The sequence below is a fragment of the Lepus europaeus genome, chromosome 18, assembly GCF_033115175.1.
Source record: "Lepus europaeus isolate LE1 chromosome 18, mLepTim1.pri, whole genome shotgun sequence".
Lineage (NCBI taxonomy): Eukaryota > Metazoa > Chordata > Mammalia > Lagomorpha > Leporidae > Lepus > Lepus europaeus.
The window spans coordinates 53,534,176-53,553,139 of record NC_084844.1 but is presented as its reverse complement, the minus strand read 5'-3'; the positions used below and the strand labels follow the sequence as shown (position 1 = coordinate 53,553,139).

Sequence of the window (18,964 nt, the reverse complement as noted above, 5' to 3'; positions counted from 1 at the left end):
CAGTGGAGGATGGCCCAAGTGCTTGGGCCCTGCACCTGCATGGGAGAAGCGCCTGGCTCCTGGATTCGGATCGGCGCAGCACGCCGGCCGTAGCGGCCATTTGGGAGGTGAACCAACGGAAGGAAGACCTCTCTCACTGTCTATAACTCTACCTGTCAAATAAAAAAAAAAAAAAATGCTTTCACTGTATGCATTTCAGAGGTCCAGGGTGAGAACTGGATACACGCCTTCCACGTGCCATGATCAGATCAGGTTAGTTAGCTTTTCTGTCATTGAAATGTTAAAGACAGGAATTTCTCAATGAGACAAATTCCCAGAATGGAAGCAAACAACGGCTCCACCCCTGATGGACCACAGGTCCTGGGGCTACAGGCCCCTCAGGGATGTGCGGGGAAGGGGCATCCCCTAGGGGGTCTGAAACCACGGAACCATTGATTGGGCACGCACATAACTCCAGGGGGATTTCAAGGCAGCCACCAGGAAGCTGTGGACGCAGAGGGTTTTGTCCCTAGCTGCCACCGACAAAAGCCCGAGAAGCAAGAGCAAGCCTGAGCCCTCCATGCAGGGGGCAGAAGCGACACAGAATTCTGTGGCTATTTGCAGCGGCCAGCCCTGCCCATGGATCAAAGGAGAAACAGAGCCATGCCTTCTGGAGCTCTCAAGACCCCAAAGACTAGAACAGAGCTCTCTCTCTCTCAGCAAAGAGCAAAGGCAACAATATCATCTCCTGGAAGCCGGCCAGAAGATGTTTAACTGCACCCTAACCCATGCTGAAAACCATCAAGATCATGCCCTGGGTCTACACTTAACTGACAAAGGCAAAGATCGCTTAACCTCCCCGAGACTCAGTTTTCTCATCTGTGAAATGGGATTAGCATCAAATTGCTGAGAGCATGAACTGAGACCATATAAAGGGGGGGGGGGGTTGTTACTAAAAGCAGCAGATTACAAAGTATGTACTGCCTGACCCTGTGTTTATTTTCTTTAATTAGTTGTAAATAAAACCATCCAGTGGTATAAGCCCCCATCTGGGAACGAGAGCCATCTCTGGGGAGCGAAACGCTAATGACCCTAACCAGGATGTGACAGGACTAACGTCACCTCCACAAAGATCGAAGGTTGGGACCACAGGAACCTGTGGCTGGTCCTGATACTCTGTTGGACTTCACGGGTCTTTTCTTAACCTAAGCGTGTTGTTATTGTTTTCAATAAATAGCAAGAAAGAATGAGAAAACGAACAGAAAATGCTTCCACCGCTCTATCCTGAGCGAGAGCCGGGGGCAGACAGGTGCATACGGCAGCAGTTTTAAATGTCACCCGCAGAGAGCGTGCCGGCGTAGGGCAGTGCCCACGAAGTGCGGCAGGAGGAGACGAGGACAGGAGAGCTGACAGCCTGCATCATTTCAACTGTGTTTATAGCAACGCACAGAGAAAGGGCTTGGGAGAAAGATACCCGAATATCAACAGCGGGTCCCTCTGCAAGCTCAGAGGCCAGCGGGGCGCCACTTCCTTGTCTCGCTTCCCACTCGCCAGGTGCCCCTGCACCCAGGAGAACACACTGAGAGGACAGAGGCACACGGAATAAGCAAGCGCTCTTACTTGGGCGATGGAGACCAGCGACACCAGCATGATGACGGAGGGCCTCCCAGGAGCCAGGGAGCGGAGGGTCCCGGGCCCCCGGGGAGCAGAGACCCTGCCCGCTGCCCGCCTCATCCTCCTGGCACGCCTTCAATGCGGGTGCACCCCTCTCGCTGTCCGAGACGCTCCGCAGGCGGCCTCCGCGGGCATTCCTCCTTGTCCGGGGAGGAAATGTTTGCACAAATCCTCCGCGCCCGCGTCCAGGGCGTCTGTCCCCGTCTCCTTCGAGTCCGGACTGAATCTTCAAAGTTTCTCATCAGCTGTGGCTCAGCCCCGCCCTGGCCTCCCCAACTCCACCCTCCCCCACCCAAAAGCAAGGAAGGTTTTTTCTCTCTCTCTCTTTTTTTTTTTTTCTTTCCAGACCTTCCCCAAGTCAGTTGAGTTCTCTGGGACATCCTCAGCGGGCCCAGGGAGAAGAGCAGAGGGGTCAGTGGTTCCCACCCCACCCCGCCCCAGGCCAGAGTGTGGCAGGCTGGGGTTCAAGGCTCAGGACCAGGCAGCAGGACATGGACCCCGAGACAGGCATCCTTGGAAGGGTATGTTTCTTTCTAAGGCATTAAGTTTCTCCAGGCCAGGCTGGGCCGGCCACACAGGCCGGGCACCCTCTAGGCCCTGTGTATGCTGGGACTCCAGGAGGGACAGCTACCTGGCCCGGGACACCACAGCAATCAGCCCCAGGGCCGGAAGCTACACCCACCCACTCAGCGGCTGGGGTCACATCCAGACACCCACAAGACAAGGTGCTGCAGAGTCCAACGTGCGGCCTTTTAAACGCCCAGGCACCCTGAACTCACCCGTGCGCACCAAGCCACTCAGCCCACCTGGCAGCTCCTCTGTGGATTTCCTGACCCAGCCAGCGCCTCTCCCCGACAGCTCACACGTTCCAGCACCTTCCATCATCACCCTGGCTCACCTCTCTTCCCAAGCACCCTACAAGGGCAAGGCCAACTCTCCGCGGCATAGCCGAGAAACCCCGAGTGAAAGTTCAGCGAGGCTAGGTTGCTGGCCCATGGCCACCCAGCAAATAGCAAATAGCAGGGCCTGGATAAGCACAACTTCTGGCCGGGATGCCCTGAGCATGGCTGCTTGGAGGAGAGCCGTGCCCTACCCCTGCCCTCTCTGGGTGAGCTCGGGAGCTCTGGTGGGCTCATCCCCCTGCCTCCAAAGTGTCCCGCCTCGCCCCACTTCTCCCTGCCCAGCCCCCACAGCCTCTCCCGTCCACTGCCCCAGCCTCCCACAGTGGAGGCCCAGGTGGACTGTTGTCAGGTCAGCCAGAGAGCAGAAGAACGTGTTTTCACACTCAGTGAAAACCACCCTGGGCGAGTTCTGGGCAGCTGGGGGAAGCAGATGCACGCTCCTCTGTAGAAACCTGGAAAAGCCTACCCGGCCAGAGTTGACAACTCAGCCGTACAGCATTCCAGCTGAACCAAGACACCCCCACTGTGGACTCTTGGGGTGCTGGGGCCTCTGGCACCCATGAAGCCCGCTCTGTGGGACTGCAGGGAACAGGTCACCCTGGAGGGACAGACACCCCCACGGGGGTTGGTCTGCTGGACTGGAGGTGACAAGAAAGCTGTTCTGTCATTTCGCGTTAGAGGCACAAGGTGCATGTCACAAGGTGCATGCTGGGAAGGAAAATGCCTGCTTTGTGAGAATGTTCTACCTCCTCTCCCAACTTTTTCTCAAAGCATCCATGTTGAGGAAGCCTAGAAGGCTTTCTCACCTGTTGGGTGGGGGCCATCTAGTGACAAATCCTGGTAACTACAGACAGGATGAAATTGCACCCACTTGTCACTGCCCTGTAGATCCTTAGTTACATCCGGGCCTGCAGAAGGTGCCTGACCTGGAATCGAGAACTTGTCTGTTTCAATGCCACGTGCCATCTTCTCCCACCCTCGCTCCTGCATCAATGACCTCTGTCCAAGGAGCTCCCTAAGGATCTGCAACGCCCACACCCATCCTAGGGGCTCCTCTGCGACAAGAGTGTCCCAGGGACTTGTCCCAGGGACTTATCCCAGGGGCTCCCCTGGGATAAGAGTGCCAAGGGCCTCTGCCAGCCTCTGAGGCCCCAGGATGGTGATGAATTCAGCAGCCAAGTGAGATGCAGGCTGGCTCCCCATTCCGCACAGCACCTGCTGCAACCTCGCATCTCTCAGAGGCCCCAGAACAAGACCTCTGAAGCCCTTCTCCCCACAGGGCTGGACAAGAAACAGGCCTAGGAAGTCTCCAGGGTTCCCTGTTTCTGGAACCCAATGCTAAGAGCACAGCTGGATACAAAGGCAAGAGTGGGGCAGACTCCCCCAGACACCCACCCCAACAACCCTGGACTTCAGCCACAATGGACAAAGTCAACTAAAAAAAGGTCAAACAAAATGTGATGTCAAAACACAATGAAATGGTGTTGTCTTTTGATGTGTTTGGGGAATTGCTTCCAGAATGCCCAGAGAGATCCAAAGTCTACAGCTGTTCATCTCCGTTATAGAAAATGGCTTACGGGGCTGGCGCTGTGGTGTAGTGGATAAAGCTGTCACCTGCAGTGCTGGCATCCAATATAGACACGGGTTCCAGTCCTGGCTGCTCCACTTCTGATGACCCAGCGCTCTGCTATGGCCTGGGAAAGCAGTGGAAGATGACCCAAGTGCTTGGGCCCCTGCACCCGCATGGAAGACCAAGAAGAAGCTCCTGGCTCCTGGCTTTGGATTGCCTCAGCTCTGGCTATTGCAGCCACCTGGGGAGTGAACCAGCAGATCGAAGACCTCTCTCTCTCTCTCTCTCTCTATCTCTCTCTCTCTCTCTGCCTCTGTCTCTCTGTAACTCTGCCTTTCAAATAAATAAATGAATCTTTAAAATTAAATAGATAAATTTAAAACAAATAAATAAACATTAAACTTTAAAAAGGCAATGAAGAGAGTAGGTTCTATGCTGTGTGTATTTTTTTTACCATAATTTTAACAAATTAAACCAAAGCCCTCTCTTGCACATCCCTCCATCCTGGGGAGGACTGCAGGCCACCAGTGCCAACCCAGAGGTGGCCCCACTCTAAGCCTCTTCGCGTGAGGGCACCCGCAGGGCTCCTGCACAGACAGCACACTGGAGTTCACGGTCATTCCCCAAGGGGATGAGCGAGAAGCCCGTGGCAGGACACCAGATGGCAGGGATGAGGCGTGGGGATGGTGGCCGGCGGGGAAGTGGACCCCCCTCCACAGCTCATTCTGTGCCCTGCACCTCATTCGGCCATGGACCGGGCCCGGAGGCAGCGGGCTCTGACCCTCCTCCCCATCGGCCTCGCCCTCACCCTCTCCCTCATCGCCGTGAGCAGCAGCCACTGGTGCCAGGGGACTCGGCGGGTGACAAAGCCGCTGTGCCAGGACCCAGTGGGGGGGCCGCATTGCATTCACCCCATCGAGTCCAGCGGCAATGGCAGGAGTGACGCGGGGGGCCAGGCTGTCCAGTACATTTGGGAGATGGGCGACGACAAGTTCATCCAGCGCAGGTTCCACGTGGGGCTCTGGCTGTCCTGTGAGGAGACCTTCAGCAGCACAGGTGAGCTTGGCCCACAGGTTCCTGGGGTGATGGGTGCAGCACAGGGGGCCTGGAGCTGGGGCTCCGGAGCCGGGTTCCCTGGGTTTGAATCCAGCCCTGTCCGTATCTATGTGTGTCTCCTTGAGCAAGTCCTTTTGCCCCAGCCTCGGTTTTCTCATCTATAAAATGGGGAGTGTTTATCTGTTAGATAAAATAGCAGTGTTTACCTCCTAGAATTATAGTAAATGTTAAATGACCACACTCACCTAAGGCACTTGCGACCATGCCTGGCACATTGTATGTGTTTACTAAACACCAGCTTTTAGCGTCTGTTACTGTCACCATTCCCAGTTACTCACAGCCCTTTGGTAATCCAAGGTGGCTCCCAACCTTCTCCAAGCTGCAGCCCTGTCCTGAACGTGGGATGTTCTTGCAGCAAACCTTTGGTTAAAAGAGCATTTTGGCCTCATGAAGAACTGGAGAGGAATTTGACCCATGGGCGGCCTGGCTGTAAGCCCACGCCCAGGTCCAGAATCTTCTCCTCTCTCTGCATGGGATGCAAAACCTCCAAGGGTGGGAAGGGGAGGACCCCCCAGCTGTCCCCATTTCTGTACCCATGTTGGCCTTATGACATAACATTTCTTTATAGCTTTTTACTTTTCCCGGAGTTTCTAATTGCCTTTTCTTTTTCCACTTCCATGGCATCTTTTTTTTTTTTTTTTATTCTCGAGTCATTGTTCTGTCTGGTGGCATCCATAGTCTAACAAACTCCCCTGGGGATTAACACACACACAAAAGTCAGACATGCACTCCCCCAGACATGGCAAAGCCCCCTGCAAAGAGGGGAGCAAATCCACTATCAGCTGTTTCCATGTTAGGCAGACTGCCAGGCGAATGCGGGGGAGGGGTAACAAAGTGAGTGAGCCACAGTGGGAGACCCAAGATTAAAATACAATGAGAAGGGGTGTGCATTCGGCACAATGGTTAAGATGCCATTTGGGATGCCCACCTCCCATATCAAAGTGTTGGGTCCAAATCCCAGCTCCATTTCCCATTCTAGTTTCCCGGGAATGCGCACCCTAGGAGGCAGCAGGTGATGGATGGCTCAAGAACTTGAGTCCCTGCCATTCCAGGAGTTTCTGGCTCCTGGCTTTGGCTTGTCCCAGTGCCAGTCATTGTGGCCATTTGGGGAGTAAACCAGTGGATGGAAGATCTCTCTCTGTGTCTTTCCCTCTCTCTGTAACTCTGCTTTCCAAATAAATAAATAAATCCTTCAAAAAATTGTGTCTTGCAAGCATTGCATGAACCCAAGAAAGTTTTTCTGCAGCCGAGTGTAACCTGGAGCTCCTTCCGGGAGAATGCCCCCCAACCCCCACAAACGTCTGCTCTGGGAGATTTGGAGCTTAGGAAGGAAGGGTTAGGACTAGAAGTTGATGAGAGAAAGGGCCAGGTGGGGCCAGGTAAGCCAAGGAGACTCCAGTCTGGGAAGGAGTCCAGGAAAGGGGCTTCCAGGTATCCAGTAGGGCCCAGCAAGGAGTTAGCTCCGCCTCCCTCAAAGTCAGCCTTCCCTGGAGTGCTGTTCTAGAATGTTCTATGCACCAGCCACCTCGGGTGGTTCTGACCTCCCCTCCCCACCACCAATGCCTCTAAAGCGGGACCACACCTTTTGTTTCATGGTCAGAACTGAATACTTGAAATGAGAACTCAGAGCCTGGCTGGGCCTAGACCCCATGCATTTTGCCTTAGGCAAATCAGCTCACCCTGCCTGTGCTGTTCTGTGAAACCCGGAAGTTCAAGGAAGGGCAGGCCTGGGGCTCCCATGCTGGTGGGGAGAGGGTTGCTGTGGGACAAGCAGACAGAGGATAGCAGACTCCAGCCCTGGGCACCGGGACATGTCTTCCTAGGGCCAGCCTGCCAGGCCGTTTGGCGGCTGGGACACTGTCCAGTTATGTCGCGTCTGCCTCTCTGGCTTCGTGGGATTTATCAAGATTTTTCCTTTTAATCCTACGGGCTTTGTTCAGAAGGAACATCATTTCTGAGGATTCGTGTTTATCAAGGGCCATGCTTCTAAGCTACTGGGAATTCTCTTAATCTGCTTGGCCAGCCTCTGTGCCCTGGCCCTGGCTCTGTCCCCGGCCTCCGCCTCTCTACTGCTATTAGGAAAGGCAGCTCAGGAGACAGGGCAGATGCTCACTCCTTGTTATGGTCTGCGTGTTGTTTTGACCCAAAGGTGTGTGTGCTGGGAGCCTGCCTGGTCCCCTGCGTGGTAAGAGTGAAGGTGTGGGACCCCCCAGGAGGTCATTAGGTCACGGGGAACAGCTCCGTCAGAAGGGATTCATGTAGTTCTCATGGGACCCCCACTTAGCACCTGAGAAAGTGCATCGTGGGGCCAGTGGGCTGAGCCTGCAACATCAGCATCCCATAGGAGCACTGATTCCAGTCCCTGCTGCTCCACTTCAGATCCAGCTCCCTGAGAAAGCAGCACACAATGATGCAAGTACGTGGGTCCCTAACGTGGTCCCTACCACCCACGTGGGAGACCCAGAAGAAGCTCCTGGCTCCTGGCTCCTGGCTTTGGTCTGGCCCAGCCCTGGCTGTTGTGGCCATTTGGGGAGTGAACCAGTGGGTGGAAGATCTGTGCGTGCGTGTGTGTGTGTGTGTGTGTGTCTTTCCCTATCTCTGTAACTCTGCCTTTCAAATAAATAAGTGAATCCTTTTAAAAAGTTAAAAATTAAAAAAATAGAGATGCGCTCTGCCACACTCCCCCTTCCTCCCTCCAGATGAGTGAGGGTACAGTTAAGGGGCCGGAGTGACTGCCGGTCCCACACTGTGCAGTGGAGCCCGCCGACAGATGTGTCCTCTCTGTTTTAGGTGAAGTGTGCAGGAGCTTCCAGAGCGTGGTGCCAGCTGAAGAGCAGGGTAAGTTCCTTCTTTGTTCTGCCCTTCAGCTCTCCTCCCAAGCTGGACAATCTTGCTTGTTTTAACGGTCGCTGTTTTTGTGCCCTGTAGCTGGAGCTGTGCGGGCAAACATTAACCACCAACTGTGCAGGGAGGAGGGAAGCCCTGATGGGTTGGGTTTGCCACTTCCCATGGTGTCAGCGTCCCCAGCATGGCCGGTTTCAAGCTGTCCGTGGAAGGTGAAGGCAGAGTTGGGAAGAGCTGGGTGCTGGCACTGTCTCGAGGTCACTCAGTTTGTGATTGCTTTTTGGGGGGGTCTACTCTCCCAGCTGGATACAGGTTTAGTCAGGGTGTGGGTCGCTTCTGCTCATCCATGGGTGTGTGCCCAGTGACTTCCAGTAGGCCTCTGCAGAATCAGTTTCCCTTCCTGTCCCCTCCACATCCAATACAGCAGGGTCCCATCCAGAGGCGAAGCAAGCAGCCCACACAGAGACAAATAAGGTTGTGGTGCCTCCACACAGGGCCCTTCAACTCTCAGCCCCCTTTGCTCTGCTCTTGAACTTTGTGGATCCTCTGTAAAGGACAAAGCTGCTGCCTTCTGGAGGACTCCAAACACCACATTCACTTTCGAGCTGGAGAAAGGAGGTGTCTGCATCGCTCAGGTCCTCAGAACATGGTTTGGCTTAGTTTGTCCCTTTCCCACTAACAGCAATCTTCCCTGACATCTGCATCAGACCCTATGAGGCCCCTTTTGTTGCCAACTTTCCAAGACTCAGCAGAGGTATCTGTGATTTTCACTCCCAGGCACTTGCTTTTTACACTTGAATGACCCCAGGATTGAACCATCCGGGGCTTCTGCATCTCAGGCAGCCCCTTACTTTTGGCAGGTGTTCTGTGGCTGTCCATCGGGGCTGAGCTCCTGGATGTCCTCCTGCTGCTCTCAAGTGCTGTCCTCCTGGGCTCCAGAGTGAGCTGCCCCAGCTCCGGCTTCAACTGGTTCAAGGTGGACGCCTTGGTGGCCATCCTCATGGTCCTCGCAGGTTCGTTCCAATAGCATCGTTAAAAGAGGCAAGTTCCCTGTGGCCCACCCCAGAGGGAATGCAATGCATCAGGCTAGATGTGTCCATCGCCCAAGAGCAGGCTGGCTCTTTCCTGCCAACGGCCAGTGCAGCAGGACAATCACTGAGTTAATCTCAGCGGGTGGAAGCAAGGTTTCTTTGGGTGATGGATGGATAGAAAGGGAACGGGCACAGATGGAGGTAAAACATATGTATGGTGTCTTTATCTCATCCCTGGGAAGAGGGTACACTGGTTCTAAGAACAGCAGTCACTCCATCTAGTACAGAGGTTAGGCATGAGTCTGTGGTGGAATTCTGCAAGAGTTCAGATCTCTACTACCTGATCGGCTGTGTGAGTCCGGAAATGTTACTTAGCTTCTCTAAGTTGGCCCACGGTGATGACTAAGTAAGAGTGTACCATGTATGTACTCAATAAATAAATAAACAATTGCTTTCCGTGTTTGGCATACATACTCCATAAAAATAAAGAACTTTTGTTTTGGTCCTGTTTCCATGTTCTCCGAGCAATTTTCAGAGCAATCTAATTTGGTCTCCTAAGTGGGCTTTTCCACCAAGAAGCAAACGATTCCCTCAGTTCCCCAGCTGGGAGCGCAAAGCTCTCTTGAGTTACTAGAGCGTCAGCCCTGTTTATGCAGCACATCTGTGGTTGGTCAGTAGAACGTGGCTTTCTTAAGTCCCATCATTGGTGAATAGGTGATAAAATCCAATTTCTGGATCTTCATAGCAAAGAACCAAGCCGGGGGTGGTTGTAGACTTTGGCCCAAGTCCTGGCATCCACCAAGGCCCTCCCTGCTGTCTCCTCAGTGTCAACCATGGGAACGAGGTGTCAGGTGGAATGTGTAGGGCTGCGCAGGTGCAGAGACAGCACAAGGACTCCCTGGATGCTGACAAGCCGCGTGCACCCTACTCATGCGAGACAGAGCAGCCCCACCGCCACGCTGCACGCTTCACCCTGGCTCACAAAACTTTCCTTGTGCAGGGCTCCTAGGCATGGTGGCCCACATGATGTACACAACCATTTTTCAAATCACTGCGAATCTTGGCCCCGAAGACTGGAGGCCCCAGACGTGGGACTACGGCTGGTCCTATGGGTGAGTTGCTTGGCCATGGTGCTCAGGCCCTGGGGGGATCCAGCAAAGATGCACACGGGTCTCATAGGACAAACAATGGTGGTCACAGTGCCGGTACCTGCTGACTTTGGGTTTTGCAATCTTCCTGCAGCCCCGTTTCCTATCTGTGAAGTGAGACACCTGCCTCAACTGCTTTCTAGAGATTTAAGGACATCATGCTTATAAAATGAATGCTGTCAACGCACGCTTAAATTCAGCTTGGGGGCGTGTCCTGAGCTGTCACTCTTAATAAACCCTGGAATGAGGGGAGACCCGGCCCCTGCCAGAGTTCCTCCTGACTACACTGATGTTCCTCTCTGTAGACACTTGGTGCGTGGCACACAACCCTGTAGGCAGTGTTGAGATGAGGAGACTGATACAAAAAAAGTAACCAGCTCAGGACCACACAATTGAAGAGATGAGGCCAGGGGGCAAACCCCAGCACTCCACAAGTGGTCACTCCAGAATCCGCCCTCTGTAACTACTATACTAAACATCACGCTGGCTGGTCTCTGGGATCTGTGATGCAAAAGGCAGGTCCCCGTGGGGTAGAACCAGGAGCTGGTTTTCCACCCAACTGACCCACGCCAGGGAGCCTGGCATCGGGGTCCTGGGCCCCTTCCTAACTGTGCCTTCTCTTGGCAGCCTCGCCTGGGGTTCTTTCACCCTCTGCATGGCTGTGTCCGTCACGGCCATGAGCAGATACGCCACCGCCCGCCGGAGACTCGCAGAGAATCAGGGGGTACGAAACAGCCGTCGGCAGCCGCTGCACCGCTTCCCAACACCTGTGGGAGAAATGGGAGCTGCTCCCAGGCCTGCTGGAGGTCCCCTTGCAAATGTTTCTGGAAACCTGCAGGCAGCTGCCCCAGGCAAGGTGTCCTCATGCTAGCTAGAGGCCACGGCTTCCAGGGCTGCATGGGCAGACAAGCTTGGCACCTGTGCCTGCGACCGACGTCCCTGGGGTGGGCTTTAGAAGATGCACAGTCCTGGTGATCTCCCCACCCCCCATCTCACCTTTCACTAAACTCCTTAGGCATATGCCTCGGATTCCTGCTACAACGCCAGTCTCTTTAAGCGAGGTAACTTACCGACAGTATCAGTCATTGACACTGTAGTATAAAGGAGCTTCAGGAGCTTTCCTGACAGTGAATTTAATAAGGTTCCCAAAGAGAAAAGGAGCAGGCAAGAACTAAGGAGGAGAGATGTGAGGAGAAAATGAAGCAAGTCTTTGAAGACAATTAACAGATGTAAAATGTGCTGCTCTTGACAGAAAAGACAAGAACTCCCCCGCTTTGGCACACACAGTAAAGTATGGGTGGCTATTCCCATGCTTGCCTTCTACTTTAACCAAGAAGTCAGGGCGCCTGTGCTGTGGTGTAGTAGATAAAGCCCCTGCGACGCTGGCATCCCACGTTTGTACCAGTTCAAGTCCCAGCTGCTCCACTTCCAATCCAGCTGCCTGCTAATGGCCTGGGAAAGCAGCGGAAGATGACCCAAGTACTTGGGCCCCTGCACCCATGTGGGAGACCTGGAAGATGCTCCTGGCTCCGAGCTTGGCCCAGCTCCAGCTGTTGTGGCCATTTGGGGAGTGAAGCAGTAGGTGGAAGATTTCTCTCTCTCTCTCTCTGTCTCTCCCTCTCTCTCTCTAATTGTGACTTTCAAATAAATAATAAAAATAAGTCAGAAACAGGGGCTGGCTTTGTGCTGTAGTGGGTTAAGCCTCCACCTGCAGCACCAGCATCCCATAAGGGTACTGCCTCTAGTCCGGGCTGCTCCACTTCCGATCCAGCTCCCCGCTGGAATGCACCTGGAAAAGCAGCAGATGATGGCCCACATGGGAGACCCGGATGGAGTTCTGGGCTACCAGCTTCAGCTTGGCCCAGCTCCGGCCATTGTAGCCATTTGGGGAGTGAACCAGTGGCTGGAAGATCTCTCTCCCTATCTTCCTGTCTCTCTGTAACTCTGCCTTTCAAACAAATAAATACATATTTCTTTAAAAAGTCAGAGATTTAAAAACACATTTTCTGTTATTTTAAAAATAAGTTTTGCAACTTGTACTTACAGTAAAATCAGTTTGGAAGGGTCACTCAATGATGGGAAGAAATGAGAACAAGGCAAATAAATGGAATGCCGTCTTATCACAGTGAAGAGGAACAAATGTTTGAATTGTCCCAGGCACTTTTGCTTCTAAAAATAACCACTGCCAAACAGGCAAGCCTTGTTTGAGGCAGCAGTGAGCTGTGGGTCTCCTAATGTGTTGTTATAGTACTCGATCCATTTATCTTGTATTTTAAGCTAACATGGGATTGAGGCACAAGTTGTCAGGCACATAACTTGGGATTTAAGGGGGAAAAATGGATTGCCAGTTTCTAACAAAACCTTAAATCTGCCCTGGCTCCTGTTCATTTAAAAATATAATTTTTACACATTTGGTAAACATACCATTTCTGAAAAATCAACGCACATGTTTCCAATGGAGACAACCGTGCTGAACCATGACCCCTGTCCAAGAGCGAAGGAAAGAATCCAGCAAGCTTCTTTGTGTTCAAGGCTCAAGTCCAGCACCAGCCTGACAAATGTCGGGCCTGTGGAATCTGGGAGACAGAGCAGATTTTTGCAGCATGCTGTATGTGTGTTGGAGTTCCCGGGCCCATTTGTTGACCTAGACCCCAACAGCTTCTGTCTTTTGCAAGGGCTGTGTCCCCTCACCCTGTGCACTCAGGCGGGCAGGTCCTGCATGACCGTCACAAAATCAGGTCAACGTCTGGTGCTAGGCAGAAAGAAATCTACTGGAAAGACACACTCGTGTCTCCCCTGGTGACAAACCTAACCGTGGAGACTGCAGCTCAAGGTGTCAAGGAGGAAATGCATGCTCTGGAACCTTGTGAGAGAACCTGGCACCATCAGATGGCATAGCCAGCGCCTCAAGACGAAATACTGGGGACCCGTTTAGACCCCAGGGCAAGACTGAAAGTGAGCCGCTACTGAGGACCTGGGCTAGTCCAAAGCTGGGAGCCAGAAGCTTCTTCCAGGTCTCCCACATGGGTGCAGGGACCCAAGCACTTGGGCCATCTTTCACTGCTTTCCCAGGCCATAGCAGAGAGCTGGATCAGAAGTGGAACAGCCAGGACTCGAACCAACACCCATATAGGATGCTGGTGTCGCAGGCTGCGGATTAACCTGCTACACCACAACACCAGCGTCGCCCCCATTGGATTTTATTGCGTCAGTGTAATGAGGTGATCTCTTCACATATGTGTTCCCCTCTGATGGGCTATAAACTTTCTAGGCAAGAACTGTTGTTCTCTGTTAATCCCCCAACGTCTAAAACAATGGTTGGCAAAAATAGAAAATCTTACCTATAAGGAGCATCTCCGTGTATGTAATCACCCAATGCATATGTACACAAAACCAAGAGACTTGAAAACTAGTGAGAAAATGAAATTAAAATACACACATGCTGCTGGACTGACAATGGGGTGACATCCCTACAAACCCATTGTCAATTGCGAATACTGTGCACCTGACTAAGGCACAACCCAGCCCAGCAGCACCGCAGGCTGTAGCGCGTCAGTTGCTCGCCTTGTGACCATGGGAGCTGCACTGGCTGCTGTACCTCACCAGAGAGGATCGGACCTCCTGGCGCTCCGGGGAAAAGATCCAAATCCACACACAATTCAAGGATGGCTTCTACTGGCTGAACGTGCCATTGTGAGGTCAAAGCGTGCCTAACTGGACCCATCCTAAGTCGAGAGCCATCCGTGCGTGGGACACACGGGAGGGGACCCTGTTGTCTCTTCTTACACCCTGGTGGAAGATGACCCAAATCCTTGGGCCCTGTGCCCGCGTGGGAGACAGAGAAGAAGTTTCTGGCTTCAGATTGGCCCAGCTCTGGCCGTTATGGCCATTTGGAGAGTGAACCAGCGGATGAAAGACCTCTCTCTCTCTCTCTCTCTCTCTCTCTCTCTCTCTCTGCCTCTGTCTCTCTGTAACTCTGCCTTTCAAATAAATAAATATTTTAAAAATGTGAATTTCCAATGAACTTTTCAAACTTCTCTCTCATGCACTCACACGTGTGTGTGTGTATGTGTGTGTGCGTGCACGCCCATGCGTGCAGTCATCCCTCAGTATCCTTGGGGAGTTGATTTCAGGACGCCTGAGGATTTCACAATCCTCAGATGCTCCAGTTCCTTGTATAAAATGGTGTATTATTCTTATGTAACCTACACAATCCTCCTGTACTTTAAATCCTCCTAGATTTGCATTGTATTCTAAGTCATCTCATCATATGCATGCGAATACTTTGCAAATGGCTGTTATACTGCATTGTTTAGACAATTTTGAGAAGAAAAACTGTCCCAGTTCAGAACAGACACAAAGGTCACAGGCCTAACTAGATGGGACACTTCAGTAACATTGTAGCATTTTGATCTCTGGTTGGTGAACCTGTGAACCCCACGAACCTCAGTCAGTGCACCTTACAGACCTCCAGGGGGTGCCAGAGAGGCAACATTTTTCTATATTTGTAAGAACAGCCCCCAAGGCTTCCATCAAACCTGTCCTGAGTCGTTAAGAATGGATCACGCACTGAAGAAAGCTAACAAGGAGAATCAACAGAGATCAGGAAAACACTGCCAAGAAGAAGAAAAGAGAAACTGGAGTACCTGTCCCAGAGATGGGCTGGACCATTCCAGGCGTGCTGTACACATCACTCCTCGTGTTTTAATTCCATGCAGTGGTACAGCAAGGAAGGTACGGGGTGAGGGGAGCCCCTGGAAACACTTGGGACCAGAAGTGTTTCAATAGACGATTTTTTGGAGTACTTACATATATGCCATGAGATGTCTTGGTGATGAGATCCAGTTCTAAACATGAAATTTTTTTATGTTTCATGCACACGTTATGTATATATCCTGCAGGCTAATATTTTTGATAGGTTTGTGAATGAAACAAAGTTTCATGGTGTGGAATCTTCCTCTGGTGGTGTTATGTTTGCACTCAAAAAATTTGAGATTTTGGAGGTAGGGTTTGGTCTAACAGTTAAGAGGCCAGACAGAACGCCCACGCTTCACATCAGAGTACCTGGGTTCAAGTCTCGGCTCTGGCTCCTTTTGCCAACTTCCTGACACTGTGCACCATGGGAGACAGCAGGTCATGGCCGAAATAGCTTGGTCCCTGCCACCCACATGGGAGAGCTGGATTGTGTTCCTGGCTCCTGGCTTCAACTTGGCCCAGTTCGGACTCTGTGGGCAATTTGAAGAGTGAACCAGCAGGTGAGGAGTGAATGAGCAGAGGAGATCTCTGTCTGTTTGCATGTCTCTCTGCCTCTCAAATTAATTTTGAAATAATTAATTTAAAATAATTGTACACATCTTCACTTGACTCCTGGACACTGCTCCCATGGGCCACCACCACCACCTGGGCTACTCCTTTCCAACATCTTTGGCTGATTCTCCATCAAGTGCCCAGGAGCTCGGTCCTCAGACACTTCCCTGTCTACACTCACCCTCGGCCAAGTGCACGGTTATATATACTACCTACCTGTGATAGCTCCCACATGGAAAAAAAGTGTTTGCTAAATTTAAATGCCGTGCAAAAAAAAGGTAAAGTTAAACCCTCACATCTTCTGCACAGCATGCCAACAAAACCTATCTTTGTAAAATAATCCCGGTTAGCCCCCAATGCAAAAAGTGTAAGGATTCAACTTTGCTTTTTGTACTTTAAATATTTCTTCCTAGGGCTGACACTGTGGCATAATGGGTAAAGCCACCGCTTGCAGTGCCGGCATTCCATGTGGGTACCAGTTCGAGACCTGGCTGCTCTACTTCCCATGCAGCTCTCTGCTATTGCCTGGGAAAACAGTGGAAGATGGCCCAAGTCCTTGGGCCCCTGCCCCCATGGCTCCTGTCTTCGGATCAGTGCAGCTCTGACCAATGAGGCCAATTGGGGAGTGAACCAGCAGATGGAAGACCTCTCTCTCTCTCTCTCTCTGCCTCCGCCTCTCTATAACTCTGTCTTTCAAATAAATAAATAAATCTTGAACAAAAAATATTTCTTCCACCTCTCCCTTGCAGTACTTTTTCTAATGTATATTACTAGACTAGGCCTCTCCTTGGGATATACCCCAGACTGACAGATCCTACTGTTCACTCAACACCTCCGCTTGGACTGAACAGGAATTTCAAAATTTCAGACAAAACTCAACTACTAATTCACCTGCCCACACCCACACCCAATCTTACTTAGTTTTTCAAATCAAAATCTTGGAGTAAATTTTAATTCTTCTCTTTCTTTCCTGTGCTCCTCTCCACCCAGTCCATCAACAAATCCTGTCTGTTGCACCATCTAAATGCGTCTGGATCCAGGCACTGCTTGTCACTTGCTGGCTGCCACCTCCAATGGTTGCTGGTTTTGATTACTGTGCAAAAGCCTCCAGCTTGTCTCCCCATTCCCATTTTTGTCAGCTTACCATCCATACCCAATAGATGAACATCTGATCAGGTCGCTCCTCAGAATCCTACAAGGATTGCCATCCATTTAGAATAAAAGCCGAAGGTCCACCCATGCCCTACAAGATACCTGTAGGCTCTCTGCCGTCTCTCTAACCTCACTTCTCCCTCGCCCCACCTCATCACTCTGCCCAGCGCACTGGGTTTTTGCTGCTCCTTGAGAACACCAAGCGCACTCTGCCTCAGGGCCTTTGCACTGCCCACTTCCAGAAGAATAAATTAAAACTGTGAGAGGAGTGACCTCCCGTCTGACACATGACAGTATGAACGAATCTCAGGAACGTGGTGTTGAGAAAAGGATGATGACAAGTTTGCAAATCTGTTAAAGTTAATGAAACGCACACACACAGAGGCAAACCTAACCCATGTTTTGAAAAGTTAGAAAGTAGTGACCCTGGCCGGCGCCGTGGCTCAACAGGCTAATCCTCCGCCTTGCGGCGCCGGCACCCCGGGTTCTAGTCCCGGTCGGGGCACCGGATTCTGTCCCAGTTGCCCCTCTTCCAGGCCAGCTCTCTGCTGTGGCCAGGGAGTGCAGATGGAGGATGGCCCAAATCCTTGGGCCCTGTACCCCATGGGAGACCAGGAGAAGCACCTGGCTCCTGGCTTCGGATCAGCGCGGTGCGCCGGCCGCAGCGCGCCAACCGCGGCGGCCATTGGAGGGTGAACCAACGGCAAAAGGAAGACCTCTCTCTCTCTCTCTCTTTCTCTCTCTCTCTCTCACTGTCCACTCTGCCTGTCAAAAAAAAAAAAAAAGAAAGTAGTGACCCTTAGGGCTGGCAAGGGACAAGGGACCTGGGTGCTGGCTGCACAGATGTGTTCCATGTACAAGGATCCACCATGCTTGTGACGCGTGCACATTTCCATGACGTATGTCAAATGTCAGTGAGAAAATCGTGCTTCTAACTGGCTGTTCCTACTACAGTGTCCCTCGTCCCCACACGCTATTACTTCTACTTCCTGGTCAGCCCTGTGGTCATGACCACTCAAATTAGGACATCCTTATTGCTGGTGTTTAATTAATTAATTTGAGAAGTAGAGACACAGAAAGAAAGAGAGAGAGAGCTCCCATCGGATGGTTCACTCCCCATATGCCTGCAACAGCTGGGGGCTGGGCTGGGCTGAAGCTGGGAGCTGGAGCTCTATCCAGGTCTCCCATGGAGGTCGCAGGGACCCAGTATGTGGGCCATCACTGCTGCTTCCCAGGGCCAGCATTAGCAAAGAGCTGGAGCCAGAAACTGAACCCAGACACTCCAAAGTGGGAGATGGGCATCTTAACTGGTGTCTCAATTACTAGGCCACATGCCTGGTCTTCTGATTTTTGATGGCTCAAGGACCTGAACAGAATTTATGTGGCTATTTCAAATCCACTAAGTTCCCTTACTTATTTAAAATATTTCATATTTGGGATAAATTTTCGGTGTTCTTTTTTTAAAAATCTATTTATTTATTTATTTGAGAGCTGGAGTTACAGAGAGGGAGAGACATAGAAAGAGAGATCTTCCATCCACTGGGTCACTCCCCAGATGGCCGCAATGGCCAGAGCTGAGTCAATTTGAAGTCTACAGCCAGGGGCTTCTTCCAGGTCTCCCACGTGGATGCAAGAGCCCAAGCATCAAGCATTTGGGCCATCTTCTACAGCTTTCTCAGGCCACAGTAGAGAGCTGGATTGGAAGAGGAGCAGCTGGGACTTGAACCAGTGCCCACATGGGATGCCGGCTCCACAGGTGAAGGTTTAGAATACTACCCCACAGCGCCGGCCCCAAACTCTTGGTATTCTTAGCCATTAAAAATACCAACAGTTATGGTCTTGGGGCCAAGGTCTAGGTTGGGTTCACGGTTTGCAGTACCTTGAAAACAGTTACCCCTGTTGGACAGATGAAGCAGCCAAGGCTCAGAGAAGTGAGAAACACTCCCCAAACAGTGCTCTTCCCCGTATTTCAGGCCACACCTTCGCGGGGCTCATTCTACAACAGGTTCCACTCCGTCTCCCAGTTTTTCTATGTGCCTCGTCCATCTGGTCAACCGGGAAGCTCCATGGCAAGAATTTTACAGGAAGCGAGGGCAGGGATGGTTGTGCTGAAAAATCCTAGGTCCTGATCCCGAATGCTCAGCCCGCAGCTGCAGAGAAATCCACTAATAAGCCAGCAAGCCGGGAGAGCTTTCGAAACCCTGGCAAGAGCTGTGAAACCAGACCCAGTCAGCATGTGTC

General features: G+C 51.9%; 1 protein-coding gene across 1 annotated transcript; it reads left to right on the top strand.

Annotated features, from left to right (window-relative positions):
* The first annotated feature begins 4,874 nt into the window (after positions 1 to 4,874).
* On the top strand, positions 4,875 to 11,135 carry GSG1L2 (GSG1 like 2). Its single transcript, XM_062175117.1, has 5 exons — positions 4,875 to 5,181; positions 8,032 to 8,079; positions 8,946 to 9,098; positions 10,117 to 10,228; positions 10,892 to 11,135. Exons 1-5 carry the CDS (start codon positions 4,875 to 4,877, stop codon positions 11,133 to 11,135), a joined length of 864 nt encoding a protein of 287 aa, XP_062031101.1.
* The last annotated feature ends 7,829 nt before the right edge of the window (positions 11,136 to 18,964 follow it).